The 26,459-nt window shown below is 34.4% G+C and overlaps 2 protein-coding genes across 2 annotated transcripts; one reads left to right on the forward strand and one right to left on the reverse strand.

Moving 5' to 3' along the window:
* The first annotated feature begins 8,463 nt into the window (after positions 1-8,463).
* Positions 8,464-19,412, forward strand: LOC102626523 (sister chromatid cohesion protein SCC4). Its single transcript, XM_006464905.4, has 12 exons — positions 8,464-8,962; positions 9,038-9,179; positions 9,264-9,380; positions 9,469-9,970; positions 10,616-10,654; positions 10,762-10,883; positions 11,952-12,098; positions 16,958-17,047; positions 17,175-17,299; positions 17,739-17,944; positions 18,616-18,740; positions 18,864-19,412. The coding sequence occupies exons 1-12, from the start codon at positions 8,598-8,600 to the stop codon at positions 19,050-19,052; spliced, it is 2,169 nt and encodes a 722-aa protein (XP_006464968.1). The 5' UTR covers positions 8,464-8,597; the 3' UTR covers positions 19,053-19,412.
* A 218-nt stretch (positions 19,413-19,630) lies between these two features.
* On the reverse strand, positions 19,631-20,824 carry LOC102626230 (NAD(P)H-quinone oxidoreductase subunit N, chloroplastic). The gene is made up of 4 exons (XM_006464904.4): positions 20,370-20,824; positions 20,137-20,253; positions 19,917-20,002; positions 19,631-19,830 (listed from the first exon to the last, which is right to left on the reverse strand). The coding sequence occupies exons 1-4, from the start codon at positions 20,760-20,762 to the stop codon at positions 19,767-19,769; spliced, it is 660 nt and encodes a 219-aa protein (XP_006464967.1). The 5' UTR covers positions 20,763-20,824; the 3' UTR covers positions 19,631-19,766.
* Between the last annotated feature and the right edge of the window lie 5,635 nt (positions 20,825-26,459).

The following is a 26,459-nucleotide window of genomic DNA, read 5'->3' on the forward strand; positions in this document are numbered from 1 at the left end:
ATGTTATGCATGTGATCCCAACGATGGAGAATGAGAAGATATGTAAAGCTTATGGTAGATCGTTTCCATGAAGAATGAATTTGGGCGAAACACATGAGAGTAGAGTATTTATTTTCGTAAGGGTCTGCATATTTAGTTTATTCCATTTTCAAATGAAAATGCTTACTAAATAATTATAAGTTGTTTATGAATGTTTATTCATGATGTGTTACGAGTTCTGAAGAGCATTGTTGTTCTTTGTGATGATATGGCAACCTTGGTGTTATTAAGAAAACGAATTTGAGTTTTGCCCGAGGATGAGCAAAAGTTAAGTACGGGGGAATTTGATGAGAATACAAAAAGTCGTATTTTTCTCCTTTAATGCTTAGTCATTAATATTGATTTGGTGCCTAAATGTACTCATTATTCTTATATTTTGGTGTAGATGCAAATAGAGGCATTAAGTGCGAAATTAAGCTAATTGGGCAATTCTGGAGCCTTAATATCACTTCGTAAATTGGGTATAATTCTCTCATCCGAGCTCCAATTGAGATGATTCAAGATGCTATGGAAAGACATGAAAAAGATCTATAACTTTATGTTTTGAGTTTTGAGAGATATTGGTTTCATCAAGGTCGAAATCGAGCTTAAAATTAACTTACTTGCACTATTAATATTTTGGAACATTCTTTATCCTACACTTTAAATATACGGTTTTGATGTGATTTATTTTGGAAGATTCAAGATATGATACATGAAAAAGATCCAACTGAAATCACTATTTTTCTATTTATATTAAGGTTTTTTTTTAATTAACTAGTTAGGTTTGGATATTATTATTTTAGGATAATATTTAGGATACCTTTATTTAGGAGATTTTGTAGGCTAGGGAAATTAACGTGTGTAAAGAGGAGAGAAATCATTAGATTTGGCTCTCATTCTCTCTTTCGACTCTCTTCTCCAGCTTTTCCCTTGAGTTTTTAGCATGACCCTGCGTGGCTAAACTTTTATAATTGGTCAAAGGAAACGGAAGCCTCAGAATTAATAAAATTGCAAGATCTAGTTTGTTTTTATCGTTTAATTTATGCTTTGAGTAGTGAATATTCTTATGCACTTATTTTCATGATTAATGCGTTTAATTATTAGGAGACCTACTAATTTATCATTAGTTGCAATCTATTGCTAGGTTAGATATCAAATATGTAATTGTTTGATTATTCTGACTTATAAAGTGGTTAAGATCTAATGATTTGTTGTGTCAGAATTTATTAGATCTTAAGAAAAATAGTCGGCCAATTTAAATGCAACCGCTTGTGCTTGTGTTGTCTAATGATGAAGGTGAACGTGGAAAGATTAGGGATAGCTGAAACAAAAGTTTTTTAATAATGAAGTTGAATGAATTATGTCTGAGATAACAGAAGTAGGTTTTTAGCCCTTTTATATAATAACTTTGAATATCGCAAATTTATTAAAATAAATAAATTCAAAATATTATTTTATAAAAAAATTCTCCTATTTGAAAATAAAAAGTTTAAACGAACAACACCTAAATTCAATTTCTACAGAAAAAGATAAAAATTCTAAAATAAATAAGAAAAATAAGAAAATATCTTAAAACTGAAAAATGACCAACAAATAAATGAACTTTAAGGCTTGAGCTCGAATCAGAATGGTGCAAGCGGTTTTGAATTTGATTCATTTCATTGCAAGTTTTGCCCTTCAGAAGGTACCCTGCTTGTGACACGCACTCATTCTACATCAATCCCCCTCACTTAGAAAAGAACTCATCCTCGAGTTTGGATCATACAACACCTCATCATTTGGATGATATTTGAACATAATAGCCACATTAAATGTGTGAGAGATATTCCAGTTATCTGGTAGCGGGAGCACATAAGCATTATCATTAATCTTCCGTGCTACTTGAAATGGTTCATATTGCACTTCTCCATAGATGCGCCATCACTGAAACTCCCTCCTAAAAGACCTTCTTGCGTCGATGCTTGTCTGCCTAAGCCTTGTATTCTACACTGGCAGCCTCTAAATGAGCTCATACCTCGGCTTGAAACTACAATGCTTTTCTACCACATTATCTGCTGCTTTAATCCCTCCTATTGCCGTGGGCACGATAGCCAAGTTACTAACCTAACGTAGGGAACAAGTGTAAACAATCTCAAAACGGTCTTGCCAATAGATCGATTCACCATGCTGTTGTAAGCAAACTCAACTTAAGCCAAGGCAGATTCCCAGTTTTGTTGCTTGTCACCACAAACACAGTTTCAACATGTTGCCCAAAATATGATTGACCACCTCCGTTTGGCCATCTGTCCATAGATGAAAGACACAACTAAATTGCAATTGTGTGCCAAACTCGTCCCAAAGATGTTGACATAAATTCAGTATTTTTTTCTTTTTAGTTCCTACATTTCTATTAATTTTTTTTGCATTTTTAACTGATTTAAACACAGATAGTAGGTATTCAACTGCATAAGACATGCCACAATTTAACCTCGAGAATAAGAAAATTTGAAATTAAAATTATCCTTAACATAGGCCTTGGGTCAAACAAAATCTTAAGCAATGGCAATTGCTGGAAAAGTAGTCAGGAAGCAGGCTCAACCTGGTAACACTATATCATATTGATTTTTAGGGCTTAGGATATCTACTTCACAACAATTGCTTCTTGTTTGATCCGCCATGTCTTTTCTACACCTTCTGCCTCCAAATAGTCTCCCTCACTAGGCAAAAGCCACTGGAAGAAAGGAGCAAAATTAATTAATTAAATCACCAATTATCTTTATCTGCTCAACTAAAAAAGAATTATGACCTTAAAAACATGCAAATTTGGTACAATGGACTAACACAAAATTACAGCACCTTAAAAAGAAGAAATTTATATCAACTACCCCATTCAATATGTTCTCTTTATCTAAGAAGCAAGTTCAATATGATTCTTTAACAAAAATGTATATTCTGAAAATACAATCCTGTAAATTTTCACCTTATCTTCTTAAAATAGAATTCAAAAAAAGTTTATGCAGACGAAAAGTTAAATAGGAAACCAAATTACTTTCTCAACTTTGGCTGCAGCTTTTGTAGATTTTCCATATAATTCTTCTTTGAGAACAAGTTGACCTTCAATTTTTTGTCTTTTAAAATCTGCAGAAATGAAGAGTTTACAACTGAATAAATATCATAAATGATCATCTCTGACTAGAAATCTGATAAGCGAAGAAAGTCTCAACGTGTGCCCATCAAGAATTGCAAGTTCACTGTCTAAAAGGAATGAGTCAAGAATGCATGGAGCCGTTGAGGATTTAGTGGATTTAGTGGAGTGGTCACCTTAGTCACGTGCAAGTTAAGGCTTACTCAAGTTCTGTTAGCAAGTATTTTGTTATTTTAATGGGTGCCGGCTTTATCTGGATTCAGGTACTGATTTTCAGTAGTTGTGGCATTATTTTAGGAGGAGTCTGTTAGTCCTTTATGTTGGGAAAATATGCACTTTAAAAGCATATGTGTTTATTTAATTGTAATAAATAATTTTTCTGATTAATAAAATAAATGAGGTATTTTATTCAAATATCTTAATTGCATTAATATTTGTATTAAAGTCCATTTAATCATATTATATGTATTTATGTGATCACCATGTGGATTCACAGAAGACATAAATACAAGTTATCTTATGATTAAGTAAATTTAGTTCGCAGTTGATAAATAAAATTGGGCACTTTATTTAGGTATAGACTATAATAAATTCATTGAATGATTTGTCTTAATCATGTATGAATTTATTGATGTAGTGCGTCTACATTGAACAGAATCACATATGAGATTTAATTAACTTTGTAATAACTGTCAAACTTATTAAATCTCATAGGCGTTGATTTTACTGTAATCTTAATCTTGAGTTAATTATGATTTCATGATTGTAATTGTTATTCCATTTGAGTTACCAATGGGCACGACACATCCTTGTGGTCAAGATTACCCGGTATCTTGGTGGGAGCAATTATGAGTATTGGAGTTATGGATTAACAATATAGAATTTGTACAACACATCTCTTGATGGGTTTTCGGCACTTGATCATAGAATTCTCTGGCCAGAGTGTGTCAACATATTTAGTATGTTGAAAATGATCATTAGAGAAAACCAGTAAGGATCAAGGAATAAGATGTCATTAAATTGATTGGACAGTTGAGATATCAATTTAATTAACGATGTGGTACAAAGGATTGTACAGTAAAGAAATTAATGTGGCTTGGGACGAATTATTATTCGAGCATACAATTATGGAAGTCAGTTCCAATCTTTTAGTGGAGTAGATTTGGAATTAAATAATTGGGCTAGTTTAATTACAGGCCTAATTATTGTAGCCACTATTGTATGTTCCCAAATGATCCCCGGGTTAGCTCATTTAATTGACTGCACCACTACTGGACTAATAAGTAAGATAACTAGCTATTTTGGTCAAAAGCCTAAATATATCATTTAGTGGGAGGCTCCATTTAATTAGCTTTTGTATAAGGGGCCTTATGTTATTTTACAAGGTGGGTCCCCTATTGAAAAAGAAAATAACGTGAAGTTTTATTTAAGGCATTCTTGGAGCCTAGGGTTTTCACTAAAGGGAGATATATAAGGCTTATTTTCTCAAAAGAAAAAGGGGAAGCCACTTTATACAGATCAGAGAAAAAGATTTTTTTCTCCATTGTTGAGAGAAAAATTTTCTCGTGCTAGTTGCTTTGGTAGTGATAAAGGCGCCCACACGTCAAGTGCAGATCGAACCCGAGTCATAACCAGGAAGATCATTGGAGACAGTTCGTGATCTAACAAGCATGGTGGTGACAGATCGTAATCTAACAGTAGTGGTGGTGGCGGATCGTGATCTAGGAGCCTAAATCACTTCAGCGGAAAAAGCCAACTCGGATTTTCAAGGTACGATTTCTGGATTACGTATTCCTATATATTATATGAGAACGGTCCTTAAAAGGTTTTATAAAATTTTAAAAACCTGATTTTTCCCAACACTTTATGTATTTAAACTCAAGTATTATGCAGAATAAAGGGAGAGTGAATTCAATAACAAATTCTTGTGGCTGATTCTCGCCCTAAGTAGAATCCTATTTACATACCAAATACAACAGCTCTGACTGGGACCTATCAAAATCTCAATCAGCAATACCATACTCCAAATTAGCACCCTCTCCTCTTGGATATTTCTTCACCTTTGTATCTAAGGGCCTGTTTGGTATTGTTTTTGAATCTGTATTTTCAGAGAATAAAAACGAAAATGAAAATGGTGTTTTACAGTTGTTGTATTTCGAATTTAAATATGCGTCTGGTATCATTTTCTGTATCCTATATTTTAAAACTGAAAACAGTAATATGCGTTTGGTAGACACAGTTGAAAATGATAAAAACAGAGAATATGTGTTTGGTAATGCTTTTTTCAAAAACAGTTTTTACTAATCATTTACATTATATTTATAGTCATAAAATAATTATTTAGCTAATACACACAAATACAACAAAATAATTTAACCAAATTTAATATAAAAAAATTACATGATAATAAAGTTTAAGAATTAACATTAATTAAAAAAAAATTGACATTGTCATTGTTTTTACACCATATAATTAAGATATATATTACAACACATGATTTAAACAAAATAATTGTAAAAAAACTACATGATACACATTATGCATTACATATGTAATCATGCCACATAAAAGCTGAAATTACATCTCTTGTAGCATTCATCTCTGCGACACTTGCTGGAGATAAATCAATATTAGTAAGTGGCCTACTAGTGTCTCCTTCATCGTTGGTAACCAAATCTTGCACATCAAAGTCCCCAAATAACCTATCACTTGCATTTTCTCGTCGAATAAAATTATGCAAAGTGCAACATGCAATTGGAATTAGACGTTGCTTACGTAAACTATAATTATGCATGTCCCTTAAAATTGAAAATCGCACTTTTAAAACACCATATAATCAGCATAAAGGTTGCATTGCTATGACTTTTTGCATTAATATTGATAACTAAAAGCCTTAACTTGCTTTTTGAACTTGGTTATTTGTTACTCAATGCAGACAGCTTACAACTTGAAGATTTGGGAATCATTTACCACGGAAATACCCACCCAGGTATTTGGTATGCTAGTGTAGTGTTTTTGGGAACAATTTAGTCATCAAGATGTTTGGTTATGGTGTAGCTAATACCAAAATTTGTAGAAGTATCTAAATAAAAACAAATTGTGCGCTTTATTTTGCTAATATTTTTTGTTCTAGTAATTTCATAGAATTTATATTGGTACAGAGATAGCTATGTCTCAAGCCTATAGTAATTGCGATTTTCTAAATGGCTCAGCGTCTTTCCTTGGTCTGAGGAACAAACATAGGGATGAAACAAAAATCTGGCATCAGAATCCATATGCTGGCAATTTTTAACATTGCTTTTTTGGGTTTTAGCTATCATAGTTTAGAGTACTTTTGCACGCTTAATTAAGTCAATAACAGTGGAAACTTTTCCAATCAGCATAAAGGAATTCCCACAAGAAATTGTTTGTTTTAATAAATTTAATCTCTAAAATAAATGAGGAAAAATTTCAGCTCATAAATAAACAATTTGTCACTACATATGAACAACCTCAGAAATTTCCAAAATTAAAAATCACTCAAATCATACCGGCAAGTGACAGATCCGGGAGAGCAACAATGGTTGGGCAAGTGCAGATCCGAGTGAGCAACAACGAAGTAGCAGTAGATGAAGATTCGAGAGAGCAAGTGCAGATCCGAGAGAGCAAAGACGAAGTAGCAGCAGCAGTTACGGCGGAGAAAGAGCAGCGTCAGTGGCTAGCACACCAAGAGCGACCAAGAGAGAGATTTGCTGCAACTGGATTGAGAAAATTAAGGGGAAAGAGGGAGCTGCAGTGAACTGGATTGAGAGTGAGGGCTGCAGTGAAGAGAAAAGTGAGGGCTGCAGTGAAGAGAAAAGTGAGGGCTGCAGAGGGTCACGATTTTTTGTTGTTTTTTAATTCATTTTTAGGTTTAGTTTGTAATATTTGGAGAACATATTTAACTTGTTTTCAGTTGTATAGTTATAATAATAAATTCAGATTTTGTGTTTTGTAATTTGTTTTGTGAAACAAATCCACCAAACATGTTTTATGTGTGTATTATAAAAATGAAAACGAAAACGAAAACATAGCTTGCAAAACGGTACCAAACGGGGCCTAACTCATCTGAGATCTCCTGAAGATTAAACATATATCACGTCACTTTCTAACTTTTAAATAGAAATTTGGAAAAATATATTCGGAAAGTATTTAAACCAATTGTTGAAACATGTTCAATAGGAGGCCAAATATCTCCACCTTCGCCGTTCTCTTCTTTTGCACCCATCCCAGATGTGCAATCACTAGAATTTTGAAAAAAAAAATTCCAATTTAACGTAATACAACAATACTAACATTTCATTTCCTTAAAAAGCACGCAGATAAACAATCATAATATTATCAATTAGCACATTAGAAAAGGGCTAACAATAAAATATACCGCTATTGGCACATTAATAAACAGACACAAGTTTTATAACCTAAAATTAAAATTTCAAAACACATTGAAAAATGCAAAAGTAATTAATTAATGGAATTTGCAGTCAATCAAATGGTTAATTTAGGACACAACAGAAAAAATTATGAATTAAAAAATTTTTTAACTTTAATAGATGCCACGTCAACAACACCAACACCAATCACCAATCAATAAGCACCGCTTAGAGAGTTAACGGCAACGCAGCGCAGTCGTGCAGTGGAGGCAAGGCGAGCTTCGTGCGGGCGTGCGGTGAGGATCTTACTGCAGCGAGCAACAACAAAGTGGTGAGGCCTAGCTTCCAGCCGCAGCGAGCTTCAAACAGCAGTGACGACGATGAGTTCAAAATTTTAGAGAGACGAAGAAGAAGAGTGCCGAGCTTTAAGGGCTGTTTTCCCTAACTGAACTGAAAGGGTTTTAGTTTTGAAGGAGGGGCGATCTGTAAATTGCAATTTGTTGACTTGTTGTGGATCTATGTAGAATGTGTTCTAATATTTGTATATAATCGTAAATAGGAACAAAATGGGGCGATTTCAATGTTAATTACCGAATTTACAATTTCGGAACTTGCTTCATACAAATTAACAAATTAAATGTTTATTTTCAAACTTATTAAAGTTCAGGGATCTATATCCGATCTAAAATGTCGTATTTTTATTTCTACTTTTAAGTTAAGTTTAACAATATTGATATTTAATTCGAAATTCTATCTATCATTATTATTGAAAGTAAAATTTTCTAGAAATCAAACCAAAATTAGGCAGCCAGATAGAAAAATATTTGGTAAATTTGGTTTAACGAAATTTCGGATTAAATATCATTTTTCTAAATTTAAAATTATAGTGTATTTATTATAAGAATATACAATAAAAAGAAAATAACGGTACAACACTTCACAAAGTGGAGAATTGGAGATGCACAAATTACATAACATCCAAAGTGATATGAACAGTTGGCACACATAACCCGAGTTCGAATCAATTGGGTCTGCCCGCTGGCGGTCGGAGGTTTCAAACGATGGAAGCGGTTGCGGAGGGGCTATGGGGGCTAGCGGATTACCACGAGAACAAAGGAGAAATTGGAAAGGCCGTGAAATGCCTCGAAGCCATTTGCCAGAGCCATGTCTCCTTCTTACCCATCATTGAGGTCAAGACTCGTCTTCGCATATCCACTCTTCTCCTTAAACATACCCACAACGTGAATCACGCTAAGTCCCATCTCGAGCGTTCCCAGTTGCTCCTCAAGGCCATCCCATCTTGCTTTGAGTTGAAGTGCAGAACTTTCAGCTTGCTCAGCCAGTGTTACCATCTTGTGGGTGCCATTCCTCCGCAAAAGCTCATTCTTTACAAGGCTCTTGACCTCACTTCTTCAGCTTCACAAGAGTATGATTCATTAACAACTCATTTCTTTCTTTTTTTAAATTCCTTTTTAGTTTAATATGTCTAATTTCTTTTCAGTGTTGCTGTCAAGTTATGGTCTTGCAACTTCAACTCCCAGTTAGCAAATGCTTTTATTATTGAAGGAGACTATCAGAGTTCTATCTCTGCTTTACAATCCGGTTATGTTTGTGCCACTGAAATTTCTTATCCCGACTTGCAGGTTTCTTTCTGGTAAAAACTTAATTTGTACAAACAAAATTTGATCGTCTTATCTCTCTAGTAATTGATTGCTTTCGCTTATCAGATGTTCTTTGCCACTGCCATTCTTCATGTGCACCTTATGCAATGGGATGATGAGAATTCAGTTTTGAGATCTATTAATCAATGTGACAGGGTCTGGGAGTCTATTGATCCAAATCGAGTAAGTCAGCAGTTCATTGCCCCATGCTTAAGCATAGTCATGGATTGATTACCTTATTACTGTATACTTGAACTTATAACATCTGCAGAGAGGACAATGCCTTGGTTTGCTGTTTTACAATGAGCTGTTGCACATATTCTACCGACTTCGCATCTGTGATTACAAGAATGCAGCGCATCATGTTGATAATTTGGATGCTGCTATGAAGGCTGACAAGCAGAAAATGCAGGAAATTCAGCAGTTGTCAAGTGAACTTGATGCCTTGAATCAGAGTCTTTCCCGCCCTGACCTCCCTTCCAGGGAGAGGTCAGCCCTCGCTGGAAGACAGGCAAAGCTTCAACAGCGGCTTAGAAGTCTGGAAGATTCAAGCTTAACTGGAAAAGAATTTCTTGAGCCTTCGTATTTTGGAAATGCTAGACAGGCGTGGGGTGATAAACTTGTGCTGGCACCATCTCCTATGGATGGGGAATGGCTGCCAAAAAGTGCTGTATATGCGCTGGTGGACCTTATGGTAGTCATACTTGGGCGCCCAAAAGGACTTTTTAAGGAATGTATGCAGCGGATTCAATCTGGAATGCAGACTATCCAAGGTTAATTTTTTGGACTAAGATTGTTCCTTTTCTATCTTTCCCCTTTCAGGTTACCATAGGTTGATGCTGGTTGCATCACCGTAGTTTCCTTAAATTTTAGTATCTTCCCTGACTCAGCTATTTAACTTGCATAGATACTTAGGCTGCATTTGAGATTGAGGTACTGTAGCTTTTAAGCTGCAGTTACTGTAGAAAAAAAGTTGTAACTATGAAACAAAAGTTAATAATATATAGTAAATGTAAATTTTAAATAATAATTTTGACAAACTTATTAAAGATATAATAGATTTTCCATTATATAAGTGAAAAATCATATCAACATATTTTTCAAGCTACAACTGTTAGTGTTTACCAAACACTTTACTGCTATAGCATAGTTACAGCTGTCCAACCTCAATCCCAAACTCACCCTCAGTGATTTGGTAATAGTTTTGGATATGAAAAGTTTCAACTCCTTGCTTGGGATACATCAAACTATAGCTTTGTCAATTTTCTAATATAGCAGATGATATGTCTTTGTTTAGCCTGCATCTCCTTAATCATCTTGATGTATTAGGAGTTTCCTACTGTAAATAAGTTAGCATTCGCAGTTTAGAATTAGTTGAATTCTCTGCCAAGGTCCCTGATTGGTTATGCTTGTTGCAGATGCGCTTTTGAAGCTTGGAATTACTGATGGTGTTAGAGGTATTAGACTTGCTTTTTGATGATGCGTTAATGATATTGCATCGATCTTTCTTTTACTTTCTAAGATCATTTCTTTTTGAAAGTTTTCTGGAATTTTTGTTGAGCAGAAGTAGATTTGCAACACTCAGCTATCTGGATGGCTGGTGTGTATTTAATGCTACTGATGCAGTTCCTTGAGAACAAAGTGGCTGTGGAGCTCACACGGTCGGGATTTGTTGAAGCACAAGAGGTAGTTTGTGTGGCACAATCATCGCCACACTCAATCTTGTGTCGTTGTTTCTCTTTCTTTTGGGATGACTTGCACCTCCTTAATTATTATTATTATTTTTGTGGATAACCTTTACGTAGACTTCTTGTTCTTGATCCAATCTTCATTATCCATAGTAGTCAAGTAAAATCATCTATATGCTGGGGACCAAATGGACGGAAGCTGGAGATGTAAAACACATTTATGCATTCTGGAAACTTCCCTCTGTCAAACAGTTGATGATTTCATATCTTCTGACTACTATGGTCTTCTGTTGTAGGACCAATATCTACTCCTAGGAAGGAACTTAAATCCCACCCAAATTTGATAACTCAACTTAGGAAAACGAATACTAACTCAAACATTTATAAGTTACTAAGTTATCAAATTCCTCCCTAAGGAACCAATAGACAAAAGATTTGGAAACAAAGGAAAAATTCAGATAGAACGAGGAGAAAAATCAGAAGAATATATGAGAAAGTCAATATCTTCATTCAATATTTCACTAATTCATTACTCAAAGTCTTATTGAAAAGTGAAAGGCACTATTATTGGTTCCCATAATCCCAAACAGAATAGGAAAAGAAGTCTACAAGCAATATGAAAATGGAAATCTCACTTGAACACAAATAAGTAAAACCAAATCTGCTCAAGTAAATAACCTATACAGACAAAATAAATGACAACTGAAATAAGGGAAAATAAAAAGAAGTCCTATGTAAGCATTGCTAATCCTATATAATTCCTGTATTAATATACTGCACAAATTAATAAGAAAATTGAGTTCTTTATTCTGCCACATCTAGTCTATGAAGATCCTCTGTAATATTTAATCCTTCATTAGATCCAAACTCGCTTTTCAGTACTTTTTCTTATGTCATAGACTTATCTCTACGTTTTCCATCTGACATCCTTTCTGTTTGATTACTAATGCTATTGGTTTAAATAGATTTTTCCCCATTGTTGGTTCCTTCATCTTCTTGCACACCCATCTTATCTATTGTCTATTCAAAAATTTGAAGTTACTAATTAGTATTTCTGTGTTTGCAGGCATTGGTGCAGATGAAAAATTGGTTCATTCGATTTCCAACTATTTTGCAGGCGTGTGAGAGCATGATTGAGATGCTAAGGGGACAGTATGCTCATTCTGTTGGCTGTTATAGTGAAGCGGCTTTTCATTATGTTGAAGCAGCAAAGGTTAATTGTTTAATCTGTGACTCTTAGCTTGGAAAATATTCTATATTACTTGTAAGTTCTGTTTAGTATTTTACTTGAAAAATAGGTTTGCACAGAATTAATCATTCTGTCATTGAGATTGTTCTTTTATAGAGATTTACAGCACACATAAAATCATTAAATCAGGAAACTAAATCACTGATTTAAGGAAAGAATAATTTCTAGGTAGATTTTCCTAAAATACATAGATTTGCACCTAAATAGCTACGTTACAGCTAATGACTAATTTACAGCTAATATATAATTACAGCACATATTTTTTCTAATTATCTAACACTCCCCCTCAAGCTGGTTTGAAGATATCCTCCATAGCCAGCTTGCCAACTAGAAAATTGAACTGTTTTGTGTGTAGTCCTTTGGTAAAGACATCAGCCACTTGTTCTCCAGTAGGAATGTGCTCCATATGAACCAATCCATTATCTATCTTCTCCTTGATGAAATGCTTGTGAACCTCCACATGTTTTGTGCTGTCATGAAGGACTGGATTGTGTGCTATTGAGATTGCTGCCTTGTTGTCACAGTACAACTTCATAGGAGATGATTTTGTCGCTTTTAACTCTTGCAACAGCCTCCTAATCCACATGATCTCACAAATACCATGGGCTACAGCTCTAAATTCAGCCTCAGCACTGCTCCTAGCGACCACATTCTGTTTCTTGCTTCTCCATGTAACCAAGTTACCACCTACAAATGAACAGTATCTAGAAGTGGATCTTCGGTCTACTATGCTTCCAGCCCACAGAAGTCCTTTGCCCGGTGTCCCTTTTAGATACCTTAAAATTCTGTAGACAGCTTCAAAGTGTGCCGGTCCTGGGGCATGCATAAACTGGCTAACCATACTAACAGAGAAGGATATATTTGGGCGTGTATGGGATAGATAAATCAATCTCCCAACAAGTCTCTGATAATGCTCCATATTCTTCACATTCTCAGCTTCTGCTGGTTGCAATTTCACATTAGGTTCTATAGGGGTTTCAGCAGGTTTACACCCTAGCATACCTGTCTCGTTTAACAAGTCGATAACATACTTCTTCTGATTTGCAAAAATGCCTTCTCTAGATCTAGCAAACTCCATCCCAAGAAAGTATTTTAATGCCCCGAGATCTTTAATCTCAAACTCCTCAGCCAGTTTCTTTTTTAACTTTGCTAGCTCATCACAATCATCCCCAGTTAACACGATATCATCCACGTATACTATCAAGATAGCTATTTTACCATCATTTGAATGCTTGTAAAACATTGTATGATCAACTTGACTTTGAATAAATGCATAGCGCTTTATCACCTTGCCAAAGCGCTCAAACCAAGCTCTTGGTGACTGTTTAAGTCCATACAAGGACTTCTTCAATCTGCACACTCTACCATTTCCACACCTTTCTTCAAAGCATTCATCTCTTCAAACACAGCTAACCTCCAATTTGAATCACCAAGTGCTTCCTGAATATTTCTAGGCACAACAAGTTTTGAAATGTTTGTAGTGAAAGCTCTATAATTGTCAGAAAGGTTTTGATAGGAAATATATTTGGCAATAGGATGTTTGGTACAGGTTCGGGTTCCTTTTCTAAGGGCAATGGGGAGGTCAAGATCAAGATTCTGTTCAAGGATAACAGGGGCTAGTTCCAAAATAGATTCAGGTGCAGAGTTCTCTTCCCTAGAATCTTATCGTAATGGTAAGTTTAAGTCAGTAATAGGAAAGGAAGAGGAAGGAACAAAAGAAGGATTACCTGAGGCATTTGGATGACCATTGCTTAGGGCTTCCGGTTGACCACGTGCTAGGATAATGACCATTGTTTCTATTTTTTTCCATTCGTAGTATTTCTTTTTCTGTCAGACCAATGTCAGATTCGGTTTCTTTAGGCCTAGTTTCCAAGGTTTCTTTTTCAAAAAAGGTATCAAGTAGTGTGCTAAGTAAGGGTTCAGCAATTTCCCAAAAATTTGGTTCAACTATCTTCTTCCCCCGAAGTAAATTTTTGGTAAAGTATGATGTATTTTCCATGAAATAAACATCCATAGTGACAAAAAAGCGTTTTGTAAGGGGATTAAAGCATTTGTAACCTTTTTTATTGGGTGCATACCCTATAAAAACACATTTTTCAGCTCTTGGATCTAATTTAGACCTTAGCCTCTTTGGAGTGTGCACATATGTTGTGCAGCCAAATATTTTCAAAGGTAAGTCAGAATTGATTCTAGATTCTGGGAATACCTTTTTTAAGCAATCCAACGGGGTGATATATTATAAAACTTTGGTAGGCATCCTGTTAATAAGATACGAAGCTGTCTGTATAGCATCACCCCATAGATACTTTGGAACATTCATATAAAATATCATGGCTCTAGCTACTTCTAACAAGTGCTTGTTCTTACGCTCAGCAATGCCATTTTGTTCAGGTGTGTCGGAACAAGAGGATTGGTGTAAAATTCCTTGTTCATTTAAAAAAGTTTCCAAAACTTTATTAAAATACTCTGTTCTAGTGTCAGATCTCAAAATATTAATTTTTGTTTGAAACTGAGTTTCAATCATCCTATAAAATTCTTTAAAAATCTGTTCTACATCGGATTTTTCTCTCATTAAGTAAACCCAACACAGACGTGTATGATCGTCAATAAAGGTCATAAACCTTTTTTTTCCAGAAATTGTGGTCACTTTTGAAGGACCCCAAACATCACTGTGGAATAAATAAAACGATCTTGAAGCATGATAAGGTTTTGGAATATAAGATTTTCTTTGACTTTTTGCCATTAAACAACTCTCACATTGAAATGATGAAGGATCAATCCCTTTAAATAGCACTGGAAATAAATGTTTTAAATAAGGAAAACTTGGGTGGCCTAAACGACAATGCCAAACCAGTATTTGATCACGAGCAGATAAAGAACTAATACTACTTAGCCCTTGAACTATTTTATTACTAAGAAATTTATCCTCGAAATAATAGAGACCATTAATCATCCTAGCATTGCCAATCGTCTTCCCCGAGCTCTGGTCCTGAAAAATGCAATAGGATTCATAGAAAATAACAGAACAGTTAGAGTCTCTAGATAGTTTGCTAACTGACAAGAGATTACAAGCAAGTTTAGGAACATAGAGAACAGATATAAGATCTACTCTCTCAGAAAATTTTATAAGGTCTTTTCCTACAATTGGTGAGAAATTACCATCGGCTATCCTAACCTTTTTATTTTCGGGGCATGGTGAAAAAGTCTCAAACAAATGTAAGGAATTGGTCATATGGTCGGATGCTCCTGAATCTATTATCCATGGAGCAAATTTAAATTGACAAGATAGAGCATAGAATTTATTACCTGTGTGTGCCACAGAAACACTAGGAACATTGGGTACCGAATTAAATTTTAACAGTGCAAGAAGATGCTCCATCTGCTCTTTGGTGAAGGGGCTGGTCTCAACCTCATTGGCAGTAGGGTTGGCTCGGCCAGCTTTCCCATGAATTTTCCAGCAGGTCTCATAGGTATGGCGAGGCTTATTACAAAAATCACACCAAACTTGCTGCTTTTCATCAGATTTGCGTTTCAAAATAGGAGCCTTGCTTCCAGTCATGGAGACTAGGGCAGAACCTTCAGCAACCCCAGTTCCCTTCTTGCCAAGCATCACATTCCTCCGACTCTCCTCTCTTATGACCTCTGAAAAAACGTCACCAATTGAAGGTAGGGGCTGTCTTCCAATAATTCTCCCCCTCACCTCATCAAACTCGACATTCAGTCCAGCCAAAAACTTAAAAATGCGGCCATCCTCTACAGTCTTTTTGTGATGTTGTTGAGCATCCTCAGGAGATTTCCACTCATAGGTGTTGAAAAGGTCAAGGTCTTGCCAAATCCGCTTTAAGGAATTAAAATATTTTGTGACGTTGTGCTCCCCTTGTCGCATCTCTCCGAGTTTGAGGATCAACTCAAAAATCTGTGATTGATTTCCGAGATCAGAATACATCTGATTTACATTCTCCCAAAGCTCTTGTGCCGTTGGATAGCACATATAATTAGAGCTAATATCTTCTTCCATTGAATTCACAAGCCACGTCATCACCATGGAATTCTTTGCATCCCATGTAACATAGGCCGGATCATCCACTGCAGGAGCCTTCTTTTCACCCGTCAAATAGCCCATTTTTCCACGCCCTCTAATATACATCCTAACTAACTGAGACCATCTCAGAAAATTGTCACCATTCAACGAATTGTGGTGATTTGTACAGAATGAGATTCTGAGGAGGTAGCACTGATTTTTGAAACATCCGTGCCACTAGGATTGTTCATGGAGGATTGAGGGACAGTACTAGAATTGGATGAAGAGTCAAACATGGTTTTAGGGTGCAGGGATCAAAAGGAAGAAAAAAGGAATTCCGGCAAGATATTCTTCCTGCTCTGATACCAACTTGAAAAATAGGTTTGCACAGAATTAATCATTCTGTCATTGAGATTGTTCTTTTATAGAGATTTACAGCACATATAAAATCATTAAATCAGCAAACTAAATCACTGATTTAAGGAAAGAATAATTTCTAGGTAGATTTTCCTAAAATACATAGATTTGCACCTAAATAGCTATGTTACAACTAATGACTAATTTACAGCTAATATATAATTACAGCACATATTTTTTTTAATTTTCTAACAATTTTTAATAATTCTGAGTGATTGATGTGGGGAAAAATTCTTATGGTGCACATGGCTGCGCATACTTTGTTTTTATGTGGACTTAACAAATGCCATTTATCTGTCTACATATATATATATCAATTTTCATTTAAAAAATAATATTTTTTATTAGTTTGAAATTGAAAAGAAAATGCTTGTTACTTGCTCAGATAACAGAGAGCAAATCAATGCAAGCAATGTGCCATGCTTATGCTGCTGTTTCTTACTTCTGTATTGGTGATGCTGAATCATCTTCACAGGTTCAAATTTCTTCTGCTTACAGGTTTTTTACATTTGTATCCATATAGTGAGTTAGTAATTTAGTATATGGTAATACCAATTTTGTTGAGCAGTTTATATTGTATCACTGAAAAGTGTTTTATGCAGGCAATTGATTTGATTGGACCAGTTTACCAAATGAAGGATACCATTAATGGAGTTCGAGAGGAAGCAAGTCTCCATTTTGCGTATGGCCTTTTATTGATGAGGCAGCAAGATTTTCAAGAAGCAAGGTAGATTTTTTGAATTCTTGTTACCTTCTGCTGCAATTGGATCATTATGGTAAAAACTAGAGAGAAGTTTACATTTCATGTTGAAATAATTCAATCCATTTTGTTCTCCATGGCCATTTGCAAAGGACTTCATTTACCATACCATATTCTAACATGGTCTGTAGTCCATTGAAGACACCTGTTGTGTTTCTATCCTTTTGCCTTTTTGTCCCGGGTATGAATTTGTGCCCATATATGACATGGTTGGCGGAATAAAATGGATTCTTATGAATCTAACCTTTAAATTTTATGTAAATTACAATGGTATTATCTTATATTTTTCCAAATCCATGTTGATATACTAGACACCATTAATTGAAGAATGAATCTAAAAAAAAAAAATATTCTAATCTTGCTTTCTTTCTCTATTAAGTATGCTGAAACAATAAATCTGATGCAGAAATCGACTTGCCAAAGGCTTGCAGATTGCTCATAATCATATGGGAAACCTTCAACTTGTTTCACAGTATTTGACAATCCTTGGAAACTTGGCACTTGCTCTGCATGACACTGTACAAGCCAGAGAGATCTTAAGATCCTCTCTTACACTGGCAAAGAAGCTTTATGATATTCCGACTCAGATCTGGGCACTCTCTGTTTTGACAGGTATATCTGGTTCCCAATAACCTTTCGCATTCTTCACAATGGAAATATAGTTGGTCTCTGTGCTCACTAATATTCTAGTATATTTTGCCATTCATATGTTATAGATTGTATTATAATGATACAATCACATTTTTTTAAGGGGAAGAACTCTTAGCAACTATTGCTTCCTCATGTACTTGGTTGTTGGTTTTTGAAGCAAAACAATATTACACAAATATTGATAATAATTACTATTTGGAAATTCTGTTTGTTCTTCTGATAAAAGTTCTGTATAATCTGTTTAATGACTTTTTTTATTTATTTATTTTACTAAGCTGCATTTGACTAGTTGATTCAGCCATGCATTTATTGGAGTTCAATTTCTAATTTGCTTCAAATGGACCGGTATTTCTCCAAATGATGAAAATGGATTAGAGCATTATCCATTACTGTTATTGAAGAAAAATGTCTTGTTATAAGATCGTTTGGCTGTCATTTGTTTTCCCTTTGACAATTTTCATTATGTAATCCCTTGTGTAATTACCATTAAATTTAGAAACTAGAACTCCTTCTAAGTCATCACCCACTCGTTGAAGTCCTTGTCACATCTTTGTTTCATTCATCCAGTTCTTTTAGAATTATCAGATTGGTAAGCTTTTCTCATCCAAGCTACACAACATTTTGGCTTGTAGCTCTTTATCAACAGTTAGGTGAGAGAGGAAATGAAATGGAGAATGATGAATATCGAAGAAAAAAGCTGGATGAGCTGCAAAAGAGGCTTGCTGATGCATATTCTTCTATTCATCACATTGAATTAGTAAGGGCTCTTTGTTTTATACTTATTTATATGTTTATTATATTTTTGGCTATATGGTCAGAACCAGGTAGACATAATTAAGCCTTCTAATCAATTGTTCATCTTGTATATTTCTCTGAGCAGATTAGCAAAGTGAAACTTGAAGTTCAACAATTTCATGAGCTTGACATCAAGCGTGCAATGGCAAACCAATCTATGAGTGTCAATCTTGACATTCCAGAGTCTATTGGTCTATCAACACCATTACCAGTACAGTCATCATCAAGGCTTATTGATTTAGATGGTGGAAGGCGCGGGAAGAGAAAAATCTAGTTTCTTCTGTTTCCTATTTTTTTAATTTATTTAGTTATTCCAAAGTTCTGTAAATTTCCTTGAGGTTTTAGGTAACCAGAGGTCTTGTATAAGGCTTATGGAACTTCAACCGTAGATTGTAGGAAGTGAAATTCGAACAAGATATGACACCCTTCGCGCTATGTTTGTTGTATAGTATTTGAGTTGGTGTTTCCCCATTTTGCTATGTGAAGTCATTTTGTGTTTCTATTTTCTTTCTAGCACGCTTTTGGCACAGACTTCATGATAGTGAGATTGTTAAGTGGTTATAGCTGCTGAGGCTATTTATTGTAAGCAATTCGGTAATTCTTTGATTTTCATTATCATGTTATGTTATTTCAATATGTGCTAGTGCTGCAGTAAAGTCTCAAAAATTGTTCCTTGATCTCCTTTCCCTTTCTTTCCTTAGCCACGGGGGCGGTGATGTGATCGAGAGTCGGTTGCAAGTTTTTCTCATTTGGAACTGTGAGCACATGCCAATTCTGTCAAATAATTAAGACCGTGGCTGAAAATGGGAAGGTTACTCATGTGTAACCAATGGAAGGGGAAAAGCAAGAGTTAGTGATGTAACATATGGTGATTTGGATCAAAACTTTTAGTGCAATAACTCTAATACTTTACAAGTTCAGGTTCTAGTTTATCATTTGCTTTCTTCTTTTTGGGCAGTACAAATGTCTTGCTTTTTCTTTTTGGTGGTCAAGCTGCGCCTTCTTGAGTCAGTCCTGCAATTTCTTTGAGAGGCTTCCACATGAACTTCCTCCTGTATATGCATTTACTTGTTAACAGACATCCGGTCATGTTAAGTTGGACCAAATGCAGAACAAAAACTCTTACCAACAGACTTACCAGTTTCCACACTCTGCAATGACTCTGACTTTTGGCCGGAGTGTAGGAAGCAAAGCAAGGAACTGCAACTCTGACTTTGACAGAACCTGTGCAAAGGTATGATTAACATTTAACAGTTGACGAAACTAAAATGGTATGCTTCTTATTTGTTGTGTGTGTGTGTGTGTTCTTTTTATCATAATGGCTAAAGGAACTTCGATGAATCCTTATGGCAATGTACCTTGGCTTCAATTATCCAGACTACAAGCCCTTTTGCACTTGGGGGCAATGCAGCAAGCCTGTAATCGACTTCAGGTGGGAAATACCACCTAGCTATTGGTTGCTTTCCTACATGAGCCTAAATTAGACAGAAACAGCTGTATGAAAATATGAGCAGAGCTGCCATATGCTTTTGAGTTTTGATGATTGTCATATTTACTTATGCAATACATGCATTGTGCACGGTCAACTTACAGGGCAAACAGGGTAAACTTTAGTGAGAGTAGTTTCAGGATCACCAAGGCCGCGAGCACTAAGGTCAAGGAAGTAGTAGCCCAGGTATCTGAGACGATTAAGATAACGGCCCTCATATCCACCCTCATGTGGTGTATAAATGGCAATGGCTTTGTGCTTCTCCACATCTGAAAGCCAACGCCCCAGATCAGGTTTTAGCAGATCCCCTCCAATGAAGTCCCCTATTTCAATGCCACTATTACCACTACAATTGGTCACTCCAACTCTTTTAGATGCCTTACCATTTCTCCTTCTCAATCCTTGCATCATCATCCAGTTTCGTGTTGGTTGCTGCTTCTGTTGGATTTTGATGGAGGCAGGTGTCCCATAGTGCAAGCAAGGTGCTGCAGCCATCTATTTCTTTTAGCTTAATTGAAGCTTGTGTTGCTTTAGAAAAAATGAATGTCATGACAAAGCAAGAAAAGAAAGAAAGTAAACCAAAGCCAAAGCCACGTTGTATGGTTGAGAAACAAGATAAGAAACAAAATCTCATTGGCTAATACTTGGGCCTGGGTTTGGAAAAAGCGGCCCAAGCCCATATATTGATAATAAGTCGAGGCCCTTCAAGGCCGGGCCTGGGCTTCTCTATTAATTATAAAATAATTTTTAATAAAAAATATTTAAATTAAATATAATTATCCTATACATAATAAAATGATAGTCTAATACACAAAATATTACTACCATAACATAATAAATCACAAATACTAATATAAAAACACATATTAGTTTAATATTTTGAGTTTTTTTCTTTTTTATTTAAATTTAATTTATTTTTTAATCATAAATTAAAAAGCTCAGGCTTCCTATGAGTACTTTTTTTTTATGACTTATGTAAGCACTATAAGTACTTATTTAATTTAATAAGCTCTTTTCAAATTTTTCGTTGTCGTTAGATTATTTTTTAATAGAGCTTTTGAAGATTAAATTAGTTATTTTGCCTCTATTAGTAAACACTCAAATTTTGAGCTTTATGAGTAGAGGTTGTAAAACTTTTTTAAAATGTTAAAATATCTAAATATCCTTTACTTATTTCATAATCTTATTTCATTTCTTTCATAGCATAATTTTAAATAACTTGCCTATTAAAATAATTTTATAATTTTTAATAAAAGTTCTCATTGACAACCAAACAATTAAAATTTTTATGGTAAAAGCTTTATTAACAAAAACTGTATTTAAATAAACTCTATTTGAAAAGGCATACCAAACGAATCCTTAAACTTTAAAGATTATTTTGCGTATTCCTGACACTACATAGATACATGTATCAATTTCTTAAATTGCACTTATTTCTTTTATCAATATTTATACATTAGATTTGATATGATCCATTACTTAATTATTAATGTAGTGCATACTTTACCTCTATATCACTTGCACGAAGTATAATTAATTCAAAATAATAATTCTGTAACTACCTCTAGAAAGTTATAACCTCATCATAGTAATTAAATTAGTTTAATCTAATATTATGACTATAAAGAGGTTTTACTATGGACAATTAAAAAAATAACATGCAATAACAATTAACATTTTCATAATTTGATGCTTTATTTCATTTACAATCATTCTTGCTCATTTTCTTTCAATTATATCAAATTACTTAAAGATTTTATGTTCTCAATCAATAAAATTAAAAAGGTTTTCAAAAACAATTTTTGTACGGTACAATTTTAATAATTTGTATTATAAACTTATTTGTTATATCGTTATCAGTTTCTTATTAAATATATATATTGATAAGAATTTTGATGTCACATTGTTTGATATGTGATTTTTTACCTTTTTATATGCAATAACATTCATATATACATTGATAATAATTTTACAAATTACATCAAAGTAATAAAAAGTTCTGAATCCTCCCTTGGTTTCCATCCCTATCAAGATAAATACCAATTTATTTCAATTATCAATACTTTTTTACATGATATTTAGATATAGAAAGAAAATAAATTGACATTTTATTTATCTAAACAAATTGACATTTTATTTAGATAAATAAAATGTCATTTTATTTAGATAAATAAAATGTCATTTTATTTAGATAAATAAAATGTCAATTTGTTTAGATAAATAAAATGTCAATTTATTTATCATTTTGAATGTCAATTTAGGAATTTAGAACTCGTTCGATTTCATCCCCTACTCCCTTATAGTACATTTACTAATAAATAATTAGAATGGGTTAGAATTGGAATTGAGAATATGAATCAGAATAAATTGTTTACTTTAGCTATAAAAATCATAATTAGAATGAGGTAAATTGTTACAAGTTATTAAAAAGTCGTTAATTAACTATTGTTGTAATTATCATTTTGTATTTTAATAACTGTGATTATTATTATTCAAAAAATTATTATTAATAATTATTATTGTTATTAGCATTAATATTAATTAGTTATAATTTTTTTTATCACTAACATACTATATATTAGTACTACTACCGCTAATACTACTATTACCAATATTACTACTAATACTACTACTACTAATAATAATAATAATAATAACACAACAACAATAATAACAATAATCCATTTCAAAAATAAATTAATAATAATGAAAATCATCATCAACGACAACAACAAAATTATCATAATCTTTGACATCATCATCATCATCATTAGGTCAAATCTGGTTATAGTTGGCGATGCGATGGCTGTTGTTGCAATTGGTTTGATGTGATGACCGCTACTACTTTGATTTTCATCATTTTTTATATTTTTATTATTATTATTATTTAAATCAGGGATAAAATAGAAATTAGGGAATTTGGTTGGGGGCAAAAAAATAATTCTTGGGGATGGGATTTTGACTCCAACCCCTCCTTTGTGAATTAGAACTCTAAGAATGATTCCAAATTTGTCGACTCTGCATAATTTCCATTACAATTTCATGCTTAATTTTTATGAGAAAATCCGTCATTAATTTTGACTCTAGAATTTTCATTATGACTACTGATAAATAAGACCATGTTTGGGATTGAGGTGTTGTATCTTAATTGTTGGACTCTGCGTAATTTCCGTTACAATTTCAAGTTTAATTTTTATATTTGAGATTAAGGTGTTGTAACTTTTAAACTACAGCTGCTGTAGAAAAAAAGTTGTAACTATGAAACAAAAGTTAATAATTTGTAATAAATATAAATTTTAAATAATAATTTTGACAAAATTATTAAAGATATAATAGATTTTTTATGATGCAAGTGAAAATAAAATTATTAAAGATATAATAGATTTTTTATGATGCAAGTGAAAAATCATTTCAACATATCTTTCGAGATACAACAGCTAGTGTATACTAAAAACTTTAATATTGTAGCTTTTAAAAAGTTACAACTGTCCAACATTAATCTAAAACGCACATTAATGTCACGGGTTGCTCATATTTGTCACTAACGGAGGCTAATTCCATGTGCACGGGTACGTTTAGAAAAAGTTCGCCTTGGAGTGGAGTGCGCTTAGAAGTGGGTTGCGCTTAGCACTAAGGGTGGGATGCACTTAGAAGTGAGATGCATTTAGAAGTGGGCCGCCAACACAACTAGCCAACCGTGCGAATTCTAGAGTTTTCTACAATTGTAAATATCCTAGAGTTTTATAGAATTGAGTATTTAATGAAATACTAACTAGGCAACTCAAGAGGGGGGTGAATTGGGATTTTAAAAATTATCCTAGGCAAACCACACAACAATTTAATCTAATGCCTTAATAAATTCGAAAACAATAAATTCAATCAAGCACAATATTAAAAGAGTAAGGGAAGAGAAAACGAACACAAGGATTTTTACGTGGTTCAGCTATCCCCGCCTACGTCCACGCCTCCAAGCACACCGGGCTTGAGGATTTCACTAAGCTAGCCTCCCAAGGCTTCAAACGCTTACAATTGACTTCCAATGTGTCAATGGACCTTTACAACAAGAGATTATCCCAAATCTCTTAACCCAAGTGTATCCCAACACTTACAATCTTTTAACTTGATTTTACAAAAAAGATTACAAATGAATCTCTCTCACACAATGTGTTTGATCACAAGTGAAAGCTCAATGTGTGAATGAATGAGATGAATACAAAGATTTAAAGCTCAATGAAAGTTGTATTCTCTATATTTTGTTCAATGATGATCGTTTTAAATCTACTTGTTTGAATTGGATTGAGCTTATTTATAGTTGGAGCTGAAAAACTAGCCGTTATAGACTGTCTGCTCGAAAACGGTTCGCCGTTAACCATTAACAATTAACCGTTTAGGCCGGTCAAAGTTACCGTTGGGCCAATTTTCAAATAAACGGTTAGCCGTTTAGGCTTACCCTTTCGCCGTTAATTTCCAGAGACCTACAAAATAAATTTGGTTTAACCGTTCTTACTAAACGGTTCAAGGTTAGCAATCTGGAAATAATCGGTTAACCGTTTTCAGTAAACGGTTCACCATTAGTTTCCAGAATCATCATTTTAACAATACTTTGCAGAACATACTTTCTGGAAATTATCGGTTAGCCGTTTTTAAATAAACGGTTAGCCGTTTGCTACAGTGATTGCTACAGTGCACTATTTTCTAAAATTATAGTTTGACCCCAGAACTTTACAAAACTGTACTATAGCCCAAAACGTTATGAAACTTTACAAATATGTCCAATTTCAGAATTTCTAAGTAATGCTTTGTTAATCCCAAAACTTTCTGAAATTATGTTATAGCCCAAAATGCTATGACACTTTTCAAATAAGTCCTTCACCAAAATTTCAAGCAATACTTGTTTATTTCAAAGTTTTCAAAATGCTTTCAATTAAACCATAAACTTTGAAAAACAATCAATTTCATAAAATCATTTTTCCATTAAATACGAAATATTTATAATGTGAAAATAATGATTTATTTAAAAAGAATAAAAACAATCAATTTCATAAAATCATTTTTCCATTAAATACAAAACATTTATAATGTGAAAATAATGATTTATTTAAAAAGAATATTAAATAATTTGAGCTTAAAAGATTAATCATTATTAATCTTGTTTGTTATCATTAAAATCAATATTATGGAAACATATATGTTAACATTTAAGTCCCAGAGATATTTGTAGAAGTTGCTAGGAAACTTTAAGAACCTAGCACTCAAGCCTATAAATAGGGGTGAGCCCCCTCATTTGCTCAACAACCACACCACACACACACAAACACTCCAACACACACAAACACTCTAGCACACACACAAGTTCTCTATCTTTCTTGTAATTTATTCTTTAGTGTGTAATAAAATATATTTTGATCATATTGCTCTCTTCTCTTTAACATTTTCTCAAAGCATTCTCGCTTAGCTAGTTGAGAAGTTCAAAAAGGCTTACTTAGCGACTTGTGTGCTGGAAGTTGTCTAAGTGCTGCACAGGTTGCTGAGCAACGAAACTCATCACGTGACAAGTGGTATCAGGGCTAAGGTTTGCACCCACGCAAGCTAGCTCAACGAGCAATGGCCAACCCTCCCAACACTACACAAAAAGGGTGTAGTCGGCGTGGAGTCCCTTGAGCAAACTCGTGGCCGTGAGGAGGGACGCGCACAGGCTAAGTCCCGCGGTAAGTCCAAGGCTGTTTCCGTAGCGCCTTAGAGCCTCGCGTCGCCACGCTTGAAACTTCGATGTCCGCTGTACATGACACTCTTGATGCTTTGGAGCTAAGAGTCGATGGTCTCAAGGGTGAGTATGGTGAGTTCATGGTAGCCACTAAGGCCCTCATGCAAGACGAAGCTAACTCTCTCCGAGGGGAGTTTTGGGCATTATATAATGAGCTACTCAGTTTGCGTAGCTTCGTGCAAAGTGAGCTACAAACGGTTTGTGCAAAGGTCGATGAAGTCCGCTCGGACTAGGCTTGACACAATGCAAACACACATGTAGCCCGGCTTCCACAAGCATGAGTGATGCACACCGTATTAATGTGTCAAAGTCCGACACCTACGATGCTGCACACAACGCAACCGTCATAGACAACTTCCTCTTTGGGCTAGAGCAATACTTCGATGCCATGGGTGTTCATGATAAGGCATCGAAGGTAAGCACCGCGC

Source organism: Citrus sinensis, chromosome 7 (assembly GCF_022201045.2).
Source record: "Citrus sinensis cultivar Valencia sweet orange chromosome 7, DVS_A1.0, whole genome shotgun sequence".
Classification (NCBI taxonomy): domain Eukaryota; kingdom Viridiplantae; phylum Streptophyta; class Magnoliopsida; order Sapindales; family Rutaceae; genus Citrus; species Citrus sinensis.